Genomic DNA, 23,011 nt, shown 5'->3' with positions numbered 1-23,011 from the left:
GCATTAAAATGATATTTAATCTACATTTTGTATCATTGTTGATGTCTTGGTTTTTTGGGGTTTGTTTTAATGTAACTGGTTGTTGTAACACAGTTTCTCAGACTTCTGGGATAAATAAAGACTTTTATATTCATAACATGGATCGGGTGAGGATATAAGAACTATGCTAAATTTAAGCATTACAAAATACCTCAATTTAGGAAAAGATTAAGGTTTAAGTTAGATTTGGAACAGCTCTGATTTTGTATCCCTGTTTATGGTTGCCATGGTGATGCATTTTGCCTGGAATAACTACCTGCTGCATTACTCATAATGTTGTGCTTACTGTTTTGCCCTCAGACCAAGCTCTTCGTTTTTCAGTGTAATTTAAATTACAAGCAATGTGATCAGTTTAGTTACTTTTTTAAATAAACAAACTGACATTGTATTGTCTGTGTTACTTTTTATTTTGCTACTTGCTAATGAAGTGTATTTAAACCTACAGCTGTGTTAGTCCACATTATGGTCAGCTAGCGTGATGGCAGACAGGACGGCCTTCACATTTTGGAAGTATTTGTATTATTTAGTTCCGGGGTGATAGTCTGTCACATTCTGCTTTACATTCTGTAACCTAAATAAAGCTGCTGCTGCTGCTGGTGAGGTCCATGGTGGAAGAGACTCTGAGGAAACTGAACCTGCTGCTGGTTATGGGGTGAAGTAGGTTTTACTATGAAAGGAAGTCATGACAATGAGAGGTAAGCGCACAGTAGGTTCAAATCATATAAAAAGTATTTGATGATAAATAAAGTATTTGTAATCTCATCATCTCATCAAGCTAAATACAAAGAGATGTTTATTTCGGTATAAAGTATTGTTTTAGTTTCACCCAGTTTCGGGATACTTAGGCACCAGACATACATACTTGAGATTTGGTTCAAACTGCTCACAAAGTTAATGCCAAATAAAACATTTTAACCCATGGTCCTAAAAACTGACTCTTGGGGTCCTGACCAAGCGTGACTGATTCTTTACAAAGGTCACCTAATCATGAATGTTATTCGTTTGTGAACCACCACAGTGAAACTGGTATAAAAAGTGGGATTATGAAAGTACAAGATTCTGAAACGTTTCTGACTCATGACAGAATCTGAAGAACAGATTTGAGCAATTCAACCAAATGTACACACAAACAGAAGTTAGAGGTCTGCTGAGATACAAAAGTTTACCAAAAGAAGAAGTGCGAACAACAGAACATGTTTCACTTCCCTCACCACCTTAGGAGGGGCTCACATGAAATATTCCTGTTTGATAAATTAGACAGCTAAAGGGTGATGGGCAGTAAAAGCTGTTTGTGCATGGGCAGAAATAAAATTTAAAAAAAAGAGGCAAGGCAAGGCAAGTTTATTTATATACCACAATTCAACAACAAGGTGATTCAAAGTGCTTCACAGAGACATTAAAGAACAAAAACAAATAAAAAGCATGATTTAAAATTGATTAAAAAAACAGTAGATAAAATCAGAACAGTAGATAAAATCAGTAGTTAAAATGTTAGTTTTGAAATTTAAGCTTAACAGTGTGGATTTGGTGTTTTATTCAAATGCAGCTGAGAATAGGTGAGTCTTCAACCTGGATTTAAATAAATTGAGTGTTTCAGCTGATCTGAGGCTTTCTGGGAGTTCGTTCCAGATATAAGGAGCATAAAAGCTGAATGCAGCTTCTCCGTGTCTGGTTCTGACTCTGGGAACTGATAAAAAACCGGATCCAGATGACCTGAGGGATCTGGAAGGTTCATACTGGGTCAGGAGGTCACTGATGTATTTTGGTCCTAAACCATTCAGAGCTTTATAGACCAGCATCAGAACTTTAAAGTCTATCCTCTGACGGACAGGCAGCCAGTGTAAAGACCTCAGAGCTGGACTGATGTGGTCCACTTTTTTGGTCTTAGTGAGGACTCGAGCAGCAGAGTTCTGAATGAGCTGTAGTTGCCTGAGTGAAATATAGGTAGACCTGTAAAGATGCTGTTACAGTAGTCAAGCCTACTAAAGATGAATGCATGGACTAGTTTTTCCAGGTCCTGTTGAGACATCAGATCTTTTATCCTTGAAATATTCTTGAGGTGACAGGAAGCTGATTTTGTTATTGTCTTAATGTGTTTTTCTAAGTTTAGGTCTGCATCCATCACTACACCCAAATTTCTCGCCTGGATTGTGGTTTTTAGGTGTATAGATTGAAGTTCTCTGGTGACCTGTAATCGTTTTTCTTTGGCACCAAAGACTATTACCTCAGTTTTGTTTTTGTTTAGCTGGAGAAAAAGAGAGCAAGAGAGAGAGAGAGAGAGAGAGAGAGAGAGAGAGAGAGATAGGAGGAGTTTCATCTCTACACAGAGAGTTCAGACTCAGGGGGTAAAATTTTAGCATCACTCCATCTCATCACTTGCACCTGGATAGGACAAATCACACCACTCATTTTGGGGAATTTGATGTGGTGTGATTTGTCCTTACATTGACCTCTATTAAAACACTGATGATGTTTAATATGAGCAGCCATATTAACAGTATACACATATATGAATATATATACTGTAATGTTCACATATGTTCTCAAGAACCGGACGCTTTGATCTCAGTTTGTCTGTTTACTCAGTAACACAGGCAAATGGGCCGTTAACTCCGGGGAGAGTGCTCCGGTACAACCCACTCTCTTCAGCCCGGACAGTCACAACAACAACAGTGTGCAGAGATAGCCAACCTGTCACTGTAAAATAACCTTTAACCATCGTTAGAATATTTTTTTAAAAATAGGCTACCCCAAAGATTTAATTTTTTATGTTTTTCGTTGAAAACTTTGCAGCCAGTCACAAAATCTATTCCATACATTTTGGACTTTTAACTGTATTTTCACAAGTTTTACAGTTTTTCCAGGCACTCCACTGAGTCTTCCACTACTGCAACAAAGCATAAAACACTGTTATCTAAAACTACAACTGTTTTACAGCAGTGGATTTTTGAAACTATTCCTGAATGTTCTTGAGATGACCTGCAGACGACATCTTCTTCAGTGAGAAATAATGGGCTTGGTGCTGACTGATATATTACAATCTATATCTGTGAGTACTGGAATCCAAAGAGCATGTATTTGGAAAAAAAACAAAAACCTTTAAAAGCATCAATCTTTAACTCTAGCCTTGTCTGTTGCATTGCATGATGTACATTGTTTAGTAGTTAACCTAGCATGTGAAAGCTCTCTGGTTCAGTATCAGGAGGAGATACAAATCACTGGGAGGTTTGTATCTCAAACACGCTGTGGCGACCCCTCCCATTTGAAATAGGTTTTTTTGGGGCTCTCTAGCCTTGATCCTGAGGAGGTTTTATATCTTCTGTATTTTTACTTTACTGGATGCTAAAGATGAATACAATTTAATTTATCAAATTGTATGAAAGTACATTTCTCATTGATTTAATATCAGCAGACACAATCACAGTGAATAATAGCCTTCAATTTTATTTAGTCAGTGCTAATAATCAAAATTTACATGAGTCTGACATGAGTAGACACAAAATTACCTGCTTACATGTTCACATGAAATTGTGTTCTTTAGATGATAATGCATGTTAATGCTGTGATGCTGCTTTTAAAACAACAACTGAAATATGAGATTTTTAGATATTAAACTGACAAAGTGATGCAGTCTGGTGTTTGAGCACAGACTCCATTGTGAAGTTAAATTTCTGAGCGTACAGCTGAACTCTATGCTGGACTTGGGAAGAGCAGGAAGCCGTTGAAGATGATCTTTTTTTCCTGGTTCTCCCTGGTATCAGTAGGTCCCTGGTTTTCCCTAAAGGACTCAAGCCAGACCTTCTGTCCAACTGCGAGCTGTAAAACCACACCACCTGACAGCACCTGAAAGGCAACACAGCCGATCAAGTCGAGGCTTCGTGACAAAATGCTGCAGTTAGTGTAAAGAATAACCCAAGGCAATATACAGGGATATTATTAGAGGAGGATTTCTTTTAGACAAACAGATATTTGTGTGGTTGTTTGATCAAATGTTTTCCCTCCATGTTTCTCACTGGACCTGAAACCAACCTGCTCAGATTGCCTGTTTGACCTGTTATTATCACAGAATCCCAGGGTTCTTCTTGGTCCATCATAGACTATTTGCAGGCACATGCTGACCTAAAAACACACAACACACAAATGTTGGGAAGAAATATGGATAAGCTTATAAAGCTTTCACTGCATTTAACACACAATGTGCCTGTCAAGATGATAGCATAAGCCACACTAATGTGCACAATATGTATGATTTATTTTACAGTGGAACAGACAGGAGCAAGTTACCTTGGCCACAGAGTGGAAGTTGAAGTAATAGGTACCCTGTACTCTGCAGGTGAAGACACCTGTGCGTGTGTCAAGATCACCATTTGTGTTGACCACAACTTTTTGGTAGGTTATTTTCTGATACACAAACACACACACAAAGAGGAAAACAATAACCTTGTAACTAAAAACTGTAAGAGAAAAACGAGAGGCTGTTGTTTATGAAGCAGTATTAGGGCCGCATTAAAAAAAGAAAAAAATATTGATTATTTGATTTCAAAGTCAAAATTTTGAGATTGAGGTCAAAAAGTGGCAGTTGTTTGGCTTCAAACGAAAAAAATGTAATCGTCACATTTGGACCTTGTTCTTAAAAGAGTATTTTGTGTCAGGACTCTGTGTCCACACAAACTGTGACTTGATAAAACTGAAAATATCTGCATGGGTAAATATTGCTGAAGGGAGGTGACAAACTCGTGTGTGTGACATTAAGAGGGACTCATGTCCAGATATTAAGACTAAGAATATGAGAAATGAAACATCTGAGGGAGTGAAAGGTGTGATGGGCATCAGACTGAACCTGGTTGAAGGCAGGATAATTTCTGTCGGTTCTGATCACTGAGAAGGCCGAACGGGACTCCTGCTGAGAGGTGTGTCTTGCTAAGAGAACACACACACACACATACACACAAGTATGAATGATGCGTTTAATGTGTAATTTATAAGGTAGAACTCATGGCTATGTTATGAGACTGGACACTCAATGCTGGTGGTCACTCGATATTCTGATGTTACACTATGTGTGCTTATGAGTAACATGTGAATGTCACAAATTATGCACAAGATGCTGGATAACTGTTTGACTACATATGCTAGCTTAAACGTACCAGTAAAGAAAAAAAAACTCTCATTTCCACGTTGCCCTGCTTTATTATCCATTGTGTAACTTATTGTGTACTCAATATGAGTTCAGCATTATGTTTGCTGTGTTTTAAAAGATATACTCTGTATGTTAGCATATGGCGAGGTCAGAAATGATCTCTTCGTTACCTTGGGACAACCTGCCGTCTGGGCCAGGAGGACCTGGGGGGCCATCCTCACCCTCTTTCCCCAAATCTCCGCGGAAACCTTTTGGGCCCTGGGGTCCTTGCGTGCCCCGATTTCCCGACTCTCCTTTCTGCCTCAGTAGGCTGGCTGTATCCACTGGACCTTGAATCATCACAGCTACAAATAGAAAATGAATTATTCCACATCAGTCTTTGAGTTTTATACCAGTTGAGGGGTGACAAAAGCACCTGTGAAGACTTTGTTTCTTATTTATACATCCAGCAATTACAGAGTAACAATGTCACTCATTATCAGTGGAGCACGTCTGACTCTTTAGTGTAGTGGTTCTGTAACACACGGAGCATCAAACTGTAAACTAAAATTTCAAAGCACACCAGTAAATAGAAAAACACTGCAAAAGCACACAAAACAGAACGATGTTGAATAAAAACACAACAGTAGAGAGACAATAAAGTAAAGGAAGAGCTGCAAAAGTGACAGAAACTGAAACATGTGAAGATTTGCACTGAGGTGAGCTGAAAAGAAGCGGAGGACTAACAGTGAGAGAAAGAACGATAAAGTAGAATGTGTTCTAAAAGAATAACATAATAATGCAGATAAATGATTGTTATAATTCTAATTCTGTTGTTTTTATTCAGCTTCTGTTGTTTTTATTCAACTTATGTTGTTTATTTTTTTCAACTTCTGTATTGACAGTTAAGATAAAATAAGTACATAAACCAAGTGCGGTAAGCAGGTTAATGTTTGTGCATTTAGCAGGGTGTTACCTGGCTCTCCTTTCTCTCCCTTCATTCCAAGCAACCCATTTCTGCCCGGAGCGCCGTTCACTCCTCGCTCACCATCAGCTCCTTTGCAGCTCACTTGACATTGGACAGCCTCCAGAAGTATGGCCACGCCCACCAAGACCGCTAGCCCATAATTACCACCCATGGTCCAAAACACTGGATTTAACATTTGATTGCAAAGATGAATCTGGTCAAAGTCAAGAGTTACAAATAAGAAACTATGTAAGAAACAAAGTAAAGACATAAACATTCTGTCTTTTTCTATATTTATTCTGCTTCCTCAAGACACTTTATGTTTTGGACTCAGATTAGAAATGTTCACTTTTATTTCTGCAAATCCTGTAGAAACTTTATACAACAGCTATTTCCAAGCATATATTCATAAATTTCAATTGAAACAATTCAATAAACTAGAATAGAATAGAGGATAAAATGACACATCACATTGTTGTATTGTTTAAGACTAAACCGTTAATAATAATAACTGTTCATAATCCTTCGGTACATTTAATTTACTAGAAATAACAAAATTAGTGGCTGATGTAAGCTTTTAGTTTAAGGGAAAGCTGGTTTACAAACAGCTTAAATTGATTTTGTTCTTGTTCACATTAATTGTAGCTAATTTATCTTTGATTAACAATCTCAAGGACTTGAAAGTTGGTCCAGAGATGATCACACTGTGAACTTTATCTTTAAGTTATTTAACATTTCTATTATATACACTGCCCTGCTGTTGACAAACAAATATTTAACAATATTCCATGTTTTCTGTGTGTTGATGTGTTATTTTACTCACCTGTCGGGTTTTCTGATTGTTGGATCTTCAATGGAAGGACGGGATTTCCTTCTGTTGGTGAACAGACTTCTTATTAAACCGAAAAAATGAGTCAGTGGTTCATCCTGACACTTTCTGACATGCACACACACACACACACACACACACACACACACACACACACACACACACACACACACACACACACACACACACACACACACTGTGCAAAATAAGGAAGGAAGTAAAACTCATGATCCGACAAGAACAGTGATTAAATAAAGGTTATAGTTTCAGTTCAGCATCACAAAGATCTTTTTGACTTGTCTGCACTGTGAGATGTACAAGTCTGTTTCAGTTAAATATAAACTGTGTCATTATAAACTTAAAGACAATCTGTTACACCTGATGCTAAAAAACAAGAAAATATGGTTCATGATATGTGGTTTATTGATCACAGTTTCAAAGGTAGATAGATAGATAGATAGATAGATAGATAGATAGATAGATAGATAGATAGATAGATAGATAGATAGATAGATAGATAGATAGATAGATAGATAGATAGATAGATAGATAGATAGATAGATAGATAGATAGATAGATAGATAGATAGATAGATAGAATTCAAAATCCTGCTCCTCACATAGAAGGTCTTAAATAATCAGGCCCGATCTTATCTTAATGACCTTGTAAGATTAGGCTTTAAAAGTATGTAGTTAGGGCTGGACCAGGTGGCTTTGAATCCTCCCTTAGTTATGCTGCAATAGCCATAGGCTGCACAGGATGCACTGTTTTTGCTTTTCAGTCACCTGTCTCACTCACTATGTGTTAATAGACCTCTCTGCATTCAAATGTACTTGTTATTAATCTCTGTCTCTCTTCCACAGCATGTCTTCAATCCTGTCTTCCTTCTCTCACCCCAACCGCTCGCAGCAGATGGCCCCGCCCCTCCCTGAGCCTGGTTCTGCCGGAGGTTTCTTCCTGTTAAAAGGGAGTTTTTCCTTTCCTATGTCGCCAAAGTGCTTGCTCATAGGGGGTCATATGACTGTTGGGTTTTCTCTGTATGTATTATTGTAGCATCTACCTTACAATATAAAGCGCCTTGAGGCAACTGATGTTGTGATTTGGCGCTTTATAAACAAAAATGAATTGAATTGAAAATGTGCTCAAATATGCAAATGAAAGGAAGTCATTAGTCTTCAGTATTTGTTTAAAGTATTTCTTATATTTTGAAAGGAAAAATGAAAATGTTTAAAAAGTAACTGAGTAAAGAAGGAAAATATGAAGAACAAAACACAAAAATTCCCAAACAAGATAAACGCTGATTGGATCTATAAAAAAAGTATTTAAAAAAACCCAGATGTGTGGTGCAAAAATAACCACAGAAAACATCAGAGACACTTTTAATGTTTATTCTTAAGCATTTTGAAAAAACTTTTTTCCACACACACACCTCGATTGTATAACTAATTGTATAACATTCAAAAAGTGCAAATCAAACACCATATATGTAAACTCCCTTTTCTATATATTTTTCTATGTACTTTTTTTTCTATATAATCGGGACTAGTAAAGCGCTATACAAATACAGGCCATTTACCATTTTTCCATTTCTCAGCCAATCACATAACATAAGGCTTTAAATGAAAATGAAAAAGTCTACAGCCTCCCCATGTGGTCATTTTATGAAATGGCACCAGACAAGCAGGAAACAATGCACTTACTCTATTTAAATAAGTGTATTTAAGCCGACTTGGTTATATTGAGCTATTTTTCAGAACATGTATGATATGTAAAAACAAGCCAGTTATGTTAAAAGTTTAGTCTTTAATTCAGCAGTGTTGTGATTTCTATTTCAGTGTTACATCTCCACAAAGTGGTCTACGGGTGTGAGTGTGGGGACCAGTAACAAATGGGTCCGGGAATGGAATGAAAAGAAAAACAGACAGAGGTGTTCTATAAAAATATAGTTTTATTACGAACAATGTAGTTTTATTACAAATAACCTTAACTTAAAGAGCCGGCAACACCGTTTTACCAATAATGCCAATGAAACAAAGGAAGCAGTTGCAACAGCAAAAGGAAAAACTACCAAACAAATAAGGGAGGCACTTCCCACACTTCTTACTTAACTCCTCACCATGGGGAAACACTTCCAGGGACCATAAGCCCATCTACTTACTACTCAAAGGAGCCTTTCTAAAACCTAGTAAAAAAAAACCATGTAGCACCAGAGGGGTATTAAAAATAAAATAAAAAACCACCTCCCTTGCAGGTCATCCCCAGCTTATATAGCCTCGGAGAGGTGATTGCTGACTGGGTCCTTGGTAAACAAGGCTAATAAAAAGCAGCTGTGTCCCGGGGAGAGAGAAGAGTGAGAGAGAGACAGAGGGGTGGTGCAAGAGAGGAGGAGAAAGAACACCACACCCACACAAGGACAGTTTCAGGAGGCCCTGCTAGGGCTGTAACATTCAGTTTATTAATTTGATCTCCTATAGCAGGGGTGTCGCACTCCAGGCCTCGAGGGCCGTTGTCCTGCAGGGTTTAGATCTCACCCTGGGTCAACACACCTGAATCAAATGATTAGTTCATTACCAGGCTTCTGGAGAAATTCAAGACATGCTGAGGAGGTCATTTAGCCATTTGAATCAGCTGTGTTGGATCAAGGACACATCTAAAACCTGCAGGACTCCGGCCCTCGAGGCCTGGAGATCGACTCCTGTGTCCTATAGGCTTATTGGTGCAGCCCTCCACAATGTTCTTGTCATGATCTGGGTGAGTCTGAGTAATTTTCCACAGCATTGGCTCTCCTCCCCTGGGTGGAGCCCTCCTCGCTCCTCACCTGTTGGCAATTACTTCAGCAGTATTTATGACCAGTGCTCACATTGAACCTTCGCCAGATTGTCTGCTTACCATAGTCAGTTCCCTGCCTCATATTTTTGTCTTGTGTTCCTCAGCGTGTTTCCACAGTGTGGAAGTCGAAGTAATCGGTACCCTGTACTCTGCAGGTGAAGATGCCTGTGCGTGTGTCAGGATGACCATTTGTGTTGACCACAGCTTTTTGGTAGGTTATTTTCTGATACACAAACACACACATACACAGAGGGAAACTATATACTTGTAATTCTTTTGACCAGTGGTTCTAAAACTTTTCACAATGAGTACCACCTCATAAAATAAAATATATGGCTCTTGAAGTACCACCCTTGTGAGTGACATTAAAGTACAGTAGTATAGGCCTATTTAACACCACATACAGTTTACACAAGTTTACACAGTTTATTTCTTATATGAATGTTATGTATTTTAACTCTCAAAAACAGGATGTGACAACTAATAATAACAATTTATGCGCAAAATGCTGGATAATGATGTGTTGATGCATGCTCAATCAACCAGGTAAGTAAAGTTTGATTCTGTTCATCTGGTGTTTTCAGTGGGAGAAATGTTTTGTCACTCATCCAAGTGACTTCTTCAGTCTCAGCTGACTGCAGGTTTCCCCAATCTTATAAACAGTACATTTGCATAATGACTGAAACTAGCACCACTGAAGGAACAATGGGCTGGGAGGTCAGTTCCTTGATTATTAATATGCAAAGTCTCATGACCATTGATCAACAACCACTGATCAAAGCTCATTGATCAAAGACTACTGATCAATGGCCATGAGTACCATTTACAGAGAGTTGGGGACTGGCTGCAATCACAGCATTGTAAGATGGCGAAAGGAGCAGATCCGACAGAGACTTACAATGCTTCTAGATGACAATACTCTTAAAAAGGTGTTTGAATTCCTTGAGAAGGCTCATCTAGCACAGCATGAGAAGTCTAAGACCAGGTAACAAAGGAAGTTTGACTTCGTCGGAAACCAGCAAGCAAAATAGGGAGAATGTCATCAGTGGCCATGGAGAGAGGATGCCACACCGACAATGTGGACAAGTGGGTGAAGAATTTGTCTGACAGACAGCTCACCCAAGCAGAGAAAAACATCCTTGCTAAAGGGTTGAATTTTGCTGTGATGCCCAGACATATCCTGCTAGTGGAGCTGATCACAGCCACAGAAACAGCGATTCGAAACAACAATATTGCAGACGTGGAAGCAGAGAAACTACGGACGAAGGTTTCAGCCTGTCTCAGCAATGCGAAGCCCCCAGCATCCAACATCAGCATGGAGAGGAGACAATAACATTATCATCCTTCCAGCAGACAAGGGCAGGTACACAGTATTGCTAAACCAGAAAGACTATCATGAGAAAATTTTTGTCACTCCTCAGTAGGGATGGGTACCGGTATGATATGTGGTAGTAACCAGACCGAAAAGCAGCGCACATTTCGGTGCTTTCTTTCGGTGCTTTTTTCCCTGAGATGTAATAAACTTTGAATTCTAGCCAATCATTTTACCTTTGCAAGCGTAGTAGGCGGGTAGAATTTGAATGAAAACAACGGAATTTGAAGAAAAAAAAAAAGCAGAATTTGAATGAAAACAAAATTAGGAAGAAAACAACAGAAGTAGAATAAGGAACAACAGAAGTAGAATAAGGAACAACAGAATTAGTATGAGAAGAACAGAATTAGAATGAAAACAGCAGACTTTGAATGAAAACAGCAGACTTTGAATGAAAACAGCAGACTTTGAATGAAAACAGCAGACTTTGAATGAAAGACAACGGAAGTTGAAAGAAAACAACAGACTTTGAATGACAACAACAAAATTGGAAAACAAGTAGAATAAGGAACAACAGAATTCTCAGTTTGCCCCATACCCAACTCTTGATTGCCAAGTGCCCAGTCAGACTGCATGCCCCTCCTCAGTGCTTCAAACTCTACTTCTGCACACTATAACTAGAATAGAGTTAGTCATTTAGTCCAGCAGTTCCTGCTAGAGTATGCATTTTGGGCAATTTGAATGCGTCAATCCACAGACAACTGGACCCTGCCACACAGAGGAAAGACCGTCTATGCCCCATTTTCTAATTTGGGGTTTGTTCACAATTTTCATTTGGGATGACCTATTAGGTGGCCAAAGTCCCTCTAATGTTGTGGGAGTGTTATAAACTTACAAACACTCCTGCTTCAAGCCTGACACCCTGGGGTTTGAAGGGTTAAGACCTAACCCTATGCCAAGCTCCTCTAAAACTCTTCAAAATGTTATTTCTTAGAAGCCACTGACATCAAGACAAGCTAAAAGATTACACACATTCTGACCAGCACCAAAGAAAGTGTTCCAGATACCAAAGATCCCTTTATTAATTCTTTCTCATGAGATCTGACAATGCTTTTTTTTCTTAGGCAACTGTAGTGATTCGCGGCTGCAGGATGGCCAGCCATGTATTCTGCAGCTTTTACTTCTGTTATTTCTTTTCACAGCCAGTTTTTTTTTTCTTTCAATTTAAACTTTTCATTTTCCTTAAAAGGTCTCAAGTGTAATCACTTTTGCCTTCCTTTCTCTTACTTTCCTGTTACGCTTAATGACATTTATTACAACTTTCTAATTATGTTGTTGTTGTTGTTGTTAACATTACACTCTAAACAGTAATTATTTTATTTAAGCTTTCGTTTACTCACTGAATTATATTTTTCTCAACTTTTCTCTATTGTTGTCTTATTTCCCCTGTTCGTATCTTTATAGTTTGTTAAATTATTTTAAATTTACTTGATAACAAGTTTACTTGCCTTATCATTTTCCTCCCAGATGTTTATCTTCTAATATTTTATTCTTAAATTTAGAGCTACTTTCTTCATGTTTCCCTTTCTAAGAGCCACTGTGCTTTTACATTTTTTATTTATAGTTCTCAGTTTTACCCTTTTCAGGTGAGAGATGTTGGACATGAAGCTAACGTCAGGGTAATGGATGGTGTGTTGTTGCTCATGTGAGTTATTTTAGGGCCTGCCAGATCCTCCTCAGTGTTTGCCCACTGATAAATAAGGATGCTGAATAACTCTGTCTTTGTCCTGTCTGACCCTGCAGTGACTCAACACAACAGACACATAGGATACCACACTGGACCTTTACAACCTGGTTCACAATACAACTGACGTGAGCATTATTTGGTTTAACCAGTTTTTTATTGCTGCTTTTGTTACACAGGTCACAGAGACCCAGAGAGCCTGTTTCTCATGCTTCCTGTGTATTTTCTAAGCATCTGGCTTCTGGTTTGCAACCAGTTGGTTGTTGAGTTGGTTCAAATATTTAAGAAAGCATGCTCACACAGATAATCCTGAGCTCTGAGATATTATCTTTAGTAAAGCACAATTGTTCTTGTGAATAAGTGTTAATTCCAATTCTTTTTGTAAGTTGCTGCAGAGTCATTTTGGTGTCCTCATGCTTTCTGTTTCACTTTTCACTTCACTCTTTTATAGAATTATGATCTTCAACTAAACTATACATCTATAACGATACACAAAATTCACGGTTCGGTTCGATAATTTGGTGTCACAGTTCGATATTTTTTTGATACAAAAAAATGTTCATGCCTTTTTAATTTGTCATTTATTAAAATTATAAATAACTCAAAAGTACAGTTTTTTAATTTAATGTTGCTGAAACAACAAATTGAGAAATCACTCATCTTTGGAAAAATTACAGAGAAATGGCTCTTTCCAAAATAAAAGTTATACTCTACGCTTCTTCTGGGCTATATTCTCAGCAGCATATTAAACAGATCAGGTCCCCATAAGGAGAATCATGTCCTAACGGCTGTCTAAATGACTCGGGTAAAGTTTGTAGCATGCGTGCTTGTTGTTTTTATCTGCTTCCACTTGTCTTTGCACTAAGATGATGTCGGCGTAAATGTGCAGCTGTTCTCCACAGAACCAGCCAAGGTGTACTCTCAGTGGCAGGGGAACAATATGGGAACAGCACCACCAAGGCTGGAGATGGAACAATACTGGAAGAGCATATGGGAGAAGGACGCAACCCATAACGGCAATGCTCAGTGACTAGTGGATCTGAGGGCAGACCACAGCAACCTCCCTGAACAGGGTCCAGTAACCATCACAGTGGCAGACATCCAAGAAAGGGTCACCAGTATGAAGAGTTGGACAGCACCAGGCCCCGACATGGTTCATGCCTACTGCCAAGAGTGAACGAGAAAATGATTCACTGATCCACACCACCAGGATATACAACAATGATATCAGTATGCCAATCGGACTGGAGAAATGTAGTTGGATGATAATAAAGAGAGGGAAAGTAGTCAGAACTGAGGGGATTGAATTATCAGAAGGCAACATTGCAGACATAGAGGACAGCTACAAGTACCTGGGAATCCCACAGGCAAATGGGATCCATGAAGAGGTCACTAGAAAAGCTGCAACCACCAAGTACCTGCAGAGGGTCAGGCAAGTCCTGAGGAGTCAGCTGAACGGTAAGAACAAGATCCGGGCTATCAACACCTACGCCCTGCCCGTGATCAGGTACCCTGCTGGGATAATAAGCTGGCCAAAGGAGGAGATAAAAGCCACTGACATCAAGACAAGGAAGCTCCTTACCATGCATGGAGGGTTTCACCCCAAGTCCAGCACCCTGAGGTTGTATGCTAAGCAGCAGGAAGGAGGCCGGGGACTGGTGAGTGTCAGCACCACGGTCCAGGATGAGACAACAAACATCCACGAATACATCAGTAAGATACATGGAACCCAACCATGCATGGAACGTCATAACCAAGTGGCTGGCATAGTATACAGAAACATCTGTGTCGAATACAGCCTGGAAGTCCCGAGGTCAAAATGGGAGATGCCGTCTAGGGTGGTGGAGAATGACCAAGCTAAGGTCCTGTGGGACTTCCAGATACAGATGGACAAAATGGTGATGGATAACCAACTGGACATAGTGGTGGTAGACAAACAGAAGAAGACGGACGTAGTGATAGATGTAGTGGTTCCCAGTGACAGCAACATCTGAAAGAAAGAACACGAGAAGCTCGAGAAATATCAAGGGCTCAAAGAAGAGCTCGAGAAAATGTGGAAGGTGAAGGTAACAGTGGTCCCAGTGGTAGTCTGAGCACTAGGTGCGGGGACTCCCAAACTAGGCGAGTGGTTCCAGCGGATCCCAGGAACAACAACAGAGATCTCTGTCCAGAAGAGCGCAGTCCTGGGAACAGCTAAGATACTGCGCAGGACCCTCAAGCTCCCAGGCCTCTGGTAGAGGACCCGAGCTTGAAGGATAAACCGCCCGCAGGGGCGAGCGGGGAATTTTTATATATACAGTGGGATGCAAAAGTTTAGACAACCTTGTTAATAGTCATTATTTTCCTGTATAAATCGTTGGTTGTTATAATAAAACATTTCAGTTAAATATATCATATAGGAGACACACACAGTGATATTTCTGAAGTGAAATGAAGTTTATTAGATTTACAGAAAGTGTGCAATAATGAGAAGTTGATAGGTCTCGGCCCTGTCAAGCTAAAAGAAACTGTTGAATCTTCAGGATCACCTTTAAGTGTATTTTACCCTGTATGGATAAGAGAAAATCCAAAATAACTAGCGCACCCAATTCTTGTTTTATAGAGTGATTAAATATGTATGCTGTACAGTCATTCCACCCTGGAAAAAGAACAGTTAAAAAAATTAAAAGCCTTTGAATTTCATGAAATTAATGCGCATGATGACTGTGTACTTCTGACCTTAACTGTATACAGCAGTCATCCCAAGGGATTTTATACTGTAAACTAAGGACCCCAGAATATTAGAGAGAGAATCCAAGTGATCGTATAATTCTCTATGCGCACGCATATGGTAACTGTGGGGGGGAAAGGGCTCCTTTAAGAGGAAGGACCAGGACTGGTTCTGCTGGTTAACGGATCTTTGTTAACCAGCAAAATGTAGCATTTGTAGCAGAGCTCACAAGCTGCATACCTTCTCACAACAATATTTACAGTATATTTGTGAATTGCACCATTCTGTAATCCCGTTTTTCCTAAAATGCAGAACAGAGTCCTTTCTAATAGAGAAGCATGGCACTCAGAGAATCCTGAATTGAAATCTGTGGGGGACTTTTGCAACAGTAAAGATGTGGTACCTTCACAAGGTAAAAAGGCTTTTAACCCCCAAGCAACCAAGTTGTTCTAGCAATTAAAATATTAGACTCAAGTCATTTATGAGTCAATTATATAATATAGAGTATAATAGCATAATTGTAACATTAATATAGACATAAACTGGTGATTCTGTAGCACTTAAATCAGTAATATTCATTTTTTTAAACTGTACACTGAAAAATGTCAAAATAAGATTCCTAATTATGGAACATTTACAAATAAATTACATTACAATAAAGCCTATATTGTTAAATGGTGGTAAATAACTTTGCATAAGCTTCCATGACTTTGGTGTTACATTTCTCACACAGATGGGCCACTTCCTGCTTACAGTAATGTCACAAATCCACACATACGAATACACTGCTGGGATCTTTTGAAGTCCATTTAAAAACTATTGTGAAGCAAAGTCAGCAGACATTTTAAGCTCTTTTCATCAGATATGGTTTGATTGATTTGTGTGTGGGGGGGATGCCTAGAACTACAGGGGTCCAACATACTGTCCTATATACTTGTACTGTGTTTATAAATATACTGCTGTCAATATAGCATTTATAGAATTATGATCTGAAGTGGCTTAAACCAGAAATCCCAGGCATAGAAGACAGGTAAAACATCGCCTTCTTCATGATACTCCAGGTGGTTAAAGTTTGAGGAAATATGGGCAAAATGAAGAGAATACATCACTTTTTTTTTTTTTTTTTGCCTGTCCCGTTTGGCTCTTTTGCCATCAGAATTGTTGTCTAAAGGCAAACAAATATGCCCAACGGATTTACTTTACCAAATTGACCATCCCAGCCTTGCCGTAATGGTCCATTTGATTCACCTTTTATTGTTTATTTTATTTTCACTTACTGAATACGGGACAGACTTGACTGGGGGAAAGAAGGGGAGAAAGAAAGAGGGAAAGAGAAACAGCTGAGAAGAGGGACGGGGGAGAAGGGCAAAAGACAAAAACCAACAGAACGGGCAGAGAAAAAAAATGCATATATCAATCACCTGGATCACCTGCTGAGAAAGAAAAAAGAAAACAAGCAGAAGAGAACAAGAGTAATAGAATAAACAACATCACAATGATATATGGGAATATGACAGTAAATACTAAATATTAAACATTATTGTGCAGCACATAAGATCAACAGAACACAGTGTGCTTTGAGGTAGGAGCCAAAAAGGGTGTAGTTTGTGGGTGTGATCACCCGTGTGTACACCTGTGAGCATGGACGCGCTTGTTTTTTGTTTTTTAAAAGGTTCCTTCATGTAATGATCTGCTAGAGGGAGTGTGGGGGGGCCACAGCCCTGTCCTCCAGGGCATGAAGCAGGTATGGAGGAGATCAAAACTCCAGACATCCAGAGGCCCCCAGAACACAAGAGACCAAGGAAGACCAACAGAGGGGCAGCCGCGCCACTGTCCCAGAAAGAGCTGAGGAGAGTCCCAGATGAGGGCTCACTCAGCAGCCGCGGAGCAGAAGCCAGGGGGAGTTGCAGTGACGCGCCCGTGAGCTCCGCCGGCAGCCAGCCGTGCCTGAGTGACCGAGCCCCAGGCCGAGAGGCCGGGGGCACCCCACCTCCGAAGTGGCCCGAGCGAGCCCCAGGCTCCAGGCCCCGATAAGCGGCCGCCAAGGAGTGAGCCGGTGTGTACCTGGACGCCCATCCCCGGACACAAAGAACCACCAACGCACCAATGTCTGAGGGAGTCCGCCACTGGCAGGGGAAGTGGTGGTAGGGGGAGATAGGCCTCCAAACCTTGGAGGGCCTGAGATGTCCCCAGAGAGGTGGCGCCTGACACCCAACCTGACATATAGACACAGACATACAGGCACACACAGATACAAACATCCATTCCCACCCTCATGCTCTCATATGCACTTACTCCACACTCAACCAACGTGGAGACAGACATAAAGAGACGCTGTACACACGATCACACTCCCCAAGCGTACTCTACAAACCGGGTCTAGAAATACATCACTTTAAAATGTTACTCCTTACTTAAACCCAGAGTTATTATATTATCATATTAATATCATCCTTTTTTGTTTATTTAGTTATACACGTCTTGTCTGTTAAAATGAATCACCCAAAGTTCTGTTCTGGTACCTTTTGACCTTTTTTCTCCCTAAAATAACAGGAAAAAAATAAATAATGTGCTGCAAAAAATAAATAAATAAATACATTTAAAAACAAAATAAGGGTTTGACTAACTGACTCTAAATAAAGTAAATTTTGAAAGTAAGGGGAGGATGATGATAATGATAATGGCTTAACCCAGTGGGGCATAAAAGTCAAATGAGTGAAGCCACCATGAGTAGAGAAGGTTATTGCTCCACAGGATATAGCTGTGTGTGAGATATGGGATAAAAGGCTTTTCAGAATGAAGAATAAAGAGGTCTGAATGCTGTTCCCTGCAGCTTTGTACTCAGAAAAGATCTAGAAAGATCAGTTCACAAAAAGTAAGATATTACTTGTGGACATAAATGTGTAATTTTACTTTTTTGTGTTGTTTTAAAATGTGTATGATTTGTATATGTATGCTCTTATACATTAATACTTTTAATTAATTAACAATTAATTCTTTAATTCATAATTCTTTCATTCACTAACTAAATCCAAGTGAATTTCTTTGGAATAATTTTTTGGTGACCACATTTTTTGTCAGACTGAAGTATGATGTCGGGTTTTGTTTTTTAACCATGCTACAGCCTCCTCCACCATTCCTCCATCTGCACCTGTGCAGACCCCAAAGAGCATGACAACGCCTACGGAGTCTCACAAATATGGCTCCTACAACTCCTAGGTAAACACTATACAGTAAAGACCCTCTTTACTGTGGTTTATATCAGCTTACCATCTGAACGTTCAGGGGAAGCTGGATCTAGAAAAGCAGGAGTGTTTTCATGGCTATTAAAAGGAAGCGTTGCACTAAATTCTGCTGTGTATATCTGGGTGCTGAATGCTTAAAAAGAAATCCCAGAAATAATCAGCAGGACAGGATTTCATTTGTATGATTTTTTTTAATGCCACCAGCTTTATGGATCCCACCTCAATTTTAAGCAGACCTGCCTGAATGACTCACTTGAACCAGCAATATACCTAAACACAACCATTGGAGCAACTTCGGGACCTATATATGTAATTATGCATAATAACTTTGACATAGAGTTCTAATGCCTAATTCACTCTGTGCTAGCCTGTAGTGAATGCTGCTAAGGCAGAGCTGATGAGGAAGCAGGAGGAGCTGGCAAAGAAACCCCAGGGGCTGGAGAGTATAGAGCGGAAGCTTGTGACACACAACCTCGTAGCAGGAGCAACGGGAGTTAAGTGTAGAAGTCAGAGAATTTGAAACCTTCAGATTTAAAAGACCGTTGTCCAACATTATTTTTTATTTCTTACTGTGTACGTGATTATTGCAATTTTTGAGCACCCACAGCTTCACAAGTAAAAGAAGCCAGCCACATTCTTTTTTTTTTTAGAATCAGCTTTATTGATCAAGTATATGCACAGATACAAAGAATTGGGCTCCAGTTTTTTTTCATTGCTTTGTGTACTCAACAGAGTTTATAAATAGATAATAACAACATGGATATAACACATTTCCAGACTTATATGTGCAACGGAGCAGAGTGCATGATGCTGGATTCATTATGACATGAAGAAGGGTGGATAACTGGTTACTCTATATAAAGTACCTGGCGATAACACCAGCTAACCTAATCTGCTTCATAAAAGCACCTAAGGAGCACCTAAGGCAGCTGATAGTAGCTGAAGTTCCCTCTGCGCATTGAAAAAAGACGCCCTGAGGGGTGACATTGTGCTGGTGTCATGGTTTAAAAAAGGACATTGCAATGCTGGAGCTTACACTACTCTTCAGAAGAAAGAGTACTTCTTGTCACTGATTGCTTTTTTTTTTGTCAAAGAAATGTTCTAATATCCCCAAAAGTTGATTTTGTTCCTCTGGACATAGGGTTTTCAGTGGGAGAAATATAATCATCCATTGAAATTCTTAAATTTACTTATGGCTGTGTTTTCTTACACGACATGTAACATAATAACTGAAACAGTATCAAAAATATTTCTCTATAGATTGGCTCTAACAGATGTGTTCATACATTGTAACACCTGTTAAACGAATAGGAAATGAACTGATGACATCCCAGTGACACCAAAGTGTTTTTTGACTTTATTCTTCTTCAGCCTGGGAGAATAACTGCCCCCCCCCCCTCCCCCCCCTCCAAGACTTAAGACTTCCTAGTTGGAGACAGTAAACTGATTCGTGCATGCGTAACTTCTCCTACATTGTCTGGCACAAGAGCTTGAATGTTTGTACAAAGACTCGCGCTTCACTGTTAGATCAAAGACTTGGGGACACTGACATGGGGCATCTGCAAAACAACCAATCCAGCTGGTTAAGCTTGCAGAAGTTCTCCTTGAGTCCTTCAAAGAGAAATTGTAGAATTTCTCCACACCTTGTCTCTTAGATTAGGCCAGGAAAAAAGTGTAAGAGGAGCCTTTAATATTTCCTTGATACTGACACTTGACACGGATTTTGAAAGTGAGAGAGAAAGTAAATGTTGCTAAATAGAAGGGAAACAAAACAGAAACAAGTTCTAGTTTTGTTCTTTTACAGTTTTAAATGGATAAAGCAGAGATGTCAAACATAAGGCCTGGAGGCCAGAATTGGCCTTGCAAAAATTCCAATTTGGACCACTGAATGGCTTTGGAAAACATGATGGAGGGCATAAATATTGAACTTCTAACTGCATTTTGTGAAGTTTCAGAGAGGGGATTTTAGAGGGGACTGTTTGCTTTAAGACCTGCAGGATATACTGCCTGGTATCAGATGCCAAAGGACAGCACCAAAAGTACCATATTTGGCATATTCCTGCCATCTGTCCATACAGATGGACAGATGGCATCAAATTGCATCTTTTCTTAAGAGCTGATGCAATTCAGCTGACTGAGCTGTCACAGGGTGTATCCAGTAAAAACAGCCTGTAACTGCTTGTGTCATTAATAATTATAATTTAGATTTTTGCAGAATTATCAGATTTTGAGGACACCTGGAAAACCGTGAAAGTGTTATTAAGATTACATTATGCAGTTTCTGTGTGAAAATGCAAAGAACAAGAGATTTAAAAACAGTGTGGAGCTTTTTTAATAACAGCCTGTCACACTCTGAAATCTTGACCAGGCAGCAGACGACAACAGTACCTGTGAAAAATGGCATCATATTGCATCAGCCAGAGTCAAAAGGGAGAAGGATTGTTTGGTTTTGATCCCTAAAGTCAGGCTGCAGTTCTTTTCCTTTTTATTCATAGTCTCTTTGTTGTTTATCTATGTCAAGTCTGCACAGGCAAGGTGTTCTTCAACCTGACCTCTTCCCTGGCCCTGTTCTGCATCACCTCGTCCAGTGATGCTCGCTCTGGTCTGTGCCTCGCCGCCCTGTGGGTCGTACTTTTCACTCCCTGCTCCTTTATCTGCTGGTATCGACCTGTGTACAAAGCCTTCAGGTGTGTACCTCCTTCTTGGTGAAGAAGTTCAGAGTTGTTTTCCTTTTTGGTTTTTGCTCAGTACACTCACAAAAAATTGTCTGAGTTGTTAGTTACTGTGCAGACAGCTCAGTAATTATATTGTTCCCTCTTCTAGGAATGACAGCTCCTTCAACTTCTTTGCCTTCTTCTTCATTTTCTTTGCCCAAGTGGTTGTCTTTGTCATCATGACCATCGGCATCCCTGGTTGGGGGTTCAGGTAAGGTACCTAAACAAACATCTCTTTGTTATCCCAGCTAAAATCTAGCTGGCGAGTGGTTGCTGGCAGTCAGTAGGTCAAACTGATAGAAAAGCAACTATTGCATTAAAACCCAAAAGTATATGGCTCAGTTAAAGTCTAAACAATACTAGAAATCCTGCTCATTTGGAAGTATTAAGACTTGGATCTTATTTTTAACTATAGAGAAAGGTAGTCCAATCATATTGGCTAATGAACTAATACAAAATTCTTTCTGAATCTTTTGAGCAATGTGATTCCTACATTTGTTGTTCTTGCCCATGCACTTTGTTCATTCTAGGTGCATTGCTTGTTCTCTGTATCATGCATGTATAGTTGTTGTAAGCCATAAAAATGAATCGAATGAGTTGAAAAAAGGCTCATTTTCTTCAAAAGTCTTTAATTTGGTGATGATAATAAGTGCATATTTAATACCTGCTTTACATATTGTTTTATCAATACCTATTCAATTTTAGGGACAAATGAGGATACTATTTTAAACCTCTATTTTCACAGTATGTGTTCTTGTATGTTTGATCTTTGTGTGTTTCTCTCTGTCCTTCAGTGGTTGGATTGTGAGCCTTTCAGCTCTGAGCTTCAGTTGCATTGCCGGTGCGATCATGATGATCAATGCCACTCTTTTTACTGCAGAAACCGTCATGTCGTGTTCAACTCAGGTTGATGTCACTTAGATAACTTAGAAATGTTCATGTTTGGTTTATCTTAGTGTTTGGCTGAGATTAAAGTTAAGCTCTTCATAACTGAACTGTTTTATTTCAGTTTAGAGTCTTACTTGGAGAGCTGTCAGTATATTTTAAACTGAATATTTCACCTGTCATATCCCCTCATGTAATATGTGCTGTTCTTATTTAAACAGCTGACTTTGAATTAAATCTAACATTAAAAATATTTAAATTCAGGAGGAAATTCAGGAGGTAATAAAGATCCTGAAGCCTGCTCCAAAAATAAAAGAGTTCTAACATTTCATCTGTTTGTTTTTATTCAGGCATACATGTATACTACTTTTATTAATAGCGAGAATAAGCGTGTGTTTCAGTCATAATAATTGTGTTTAACTGTATGAAGCTTATTAGACATTATGAAAAAGATGATATGTAAAAGCAAATTTTGCCAACACGCTTGATACTTTTTAAATTACCTTTGTTTTCTTAAAAAAAATAGACAGGTAGATAAATAGATTCAACAAGAATTAATTTCCAGATGAGTCCTATTCATGATGGTATGGATGACACTGGCTCTCTTATAAAGTGTAG

General features: G+C 39.2%; 1 protein-coding gene and 1 pseudogene across 2 annotated transcripts; one reads left to right on the top strand and one right to left on the bottom strand.

Annotated features, from left to right (window-relative positions):
• Nucleotides 1-3,691: 3,691 nt before the first annotated feature.
• On the bottom strand, nt 3,692-6,983 carry LOC308403220 (complement C1q subcomponent subunit C-like). Its single transcript, XM_080892488.1, has 7 exons — nt 6,949-6,983; nt 6,135-6,308; nt 5,350-5,523; nt 4,880-4,959; nt 4,324-4,440; nt 4,069-4,158; nt 3,692-3,882 (listed from the first exon to the last, which is right to left on the bottom strand). Exons 2-7 carry the CDS (start codon nt 6,295-6,297, stop codon nt 3,730-3,732), a joined length of 777 nt encoding a protein of 258 aa, XP_080748614.1. The 5' UTR covers nt 6,298-6,308; nt 6,949-6,983; the 3' UTR covers nt 3,692-3,729.
• Nucleotides 6,984-12,858: 5,875 nt separating this feature from the next.
• On the top strand, nt 12,859-22,666 carry LOC308402254 (secretory carrier-associated membrane protein 3-like; annotated as a pseudogene). The gene is made up of 7 exons (XR_013974827.1): nt 12,859-12,967; nt 18,674-18,768; nt 20,166-20,180; nt 21,163-21,178; nt 21,316-21,481; nt 21,618-21,719; nt 22,303-22,666. The product of XR_013974827.1 is annotated as a secretory carrier-associated membrane protein 3-like (transcript).
• The last annotated feature ends 345 nt before the right edge of the window (nt 22,667-23,011 follow it).

The sequence above is a fragment of the Rhamphochromis sp. 'chilingali' genome (assembly GCF_963969265.1).
Source record: "Rhamphochromis sp. 'chilingali' genome assembly, chromosome: 9".
Lineage (NCBI taxonomy): Eukaryota > Metazoa > Chordata > Actinopteri > Cichliformes > Cichlidae > Rhamphochromis > Rhamphochromis sp. 'chilingali'.
The sequence above is the reverse complement of the archived record's forward strand: the minus strand, read 5'-3'. Positions and strand labels throughout refer to the sequence as shown.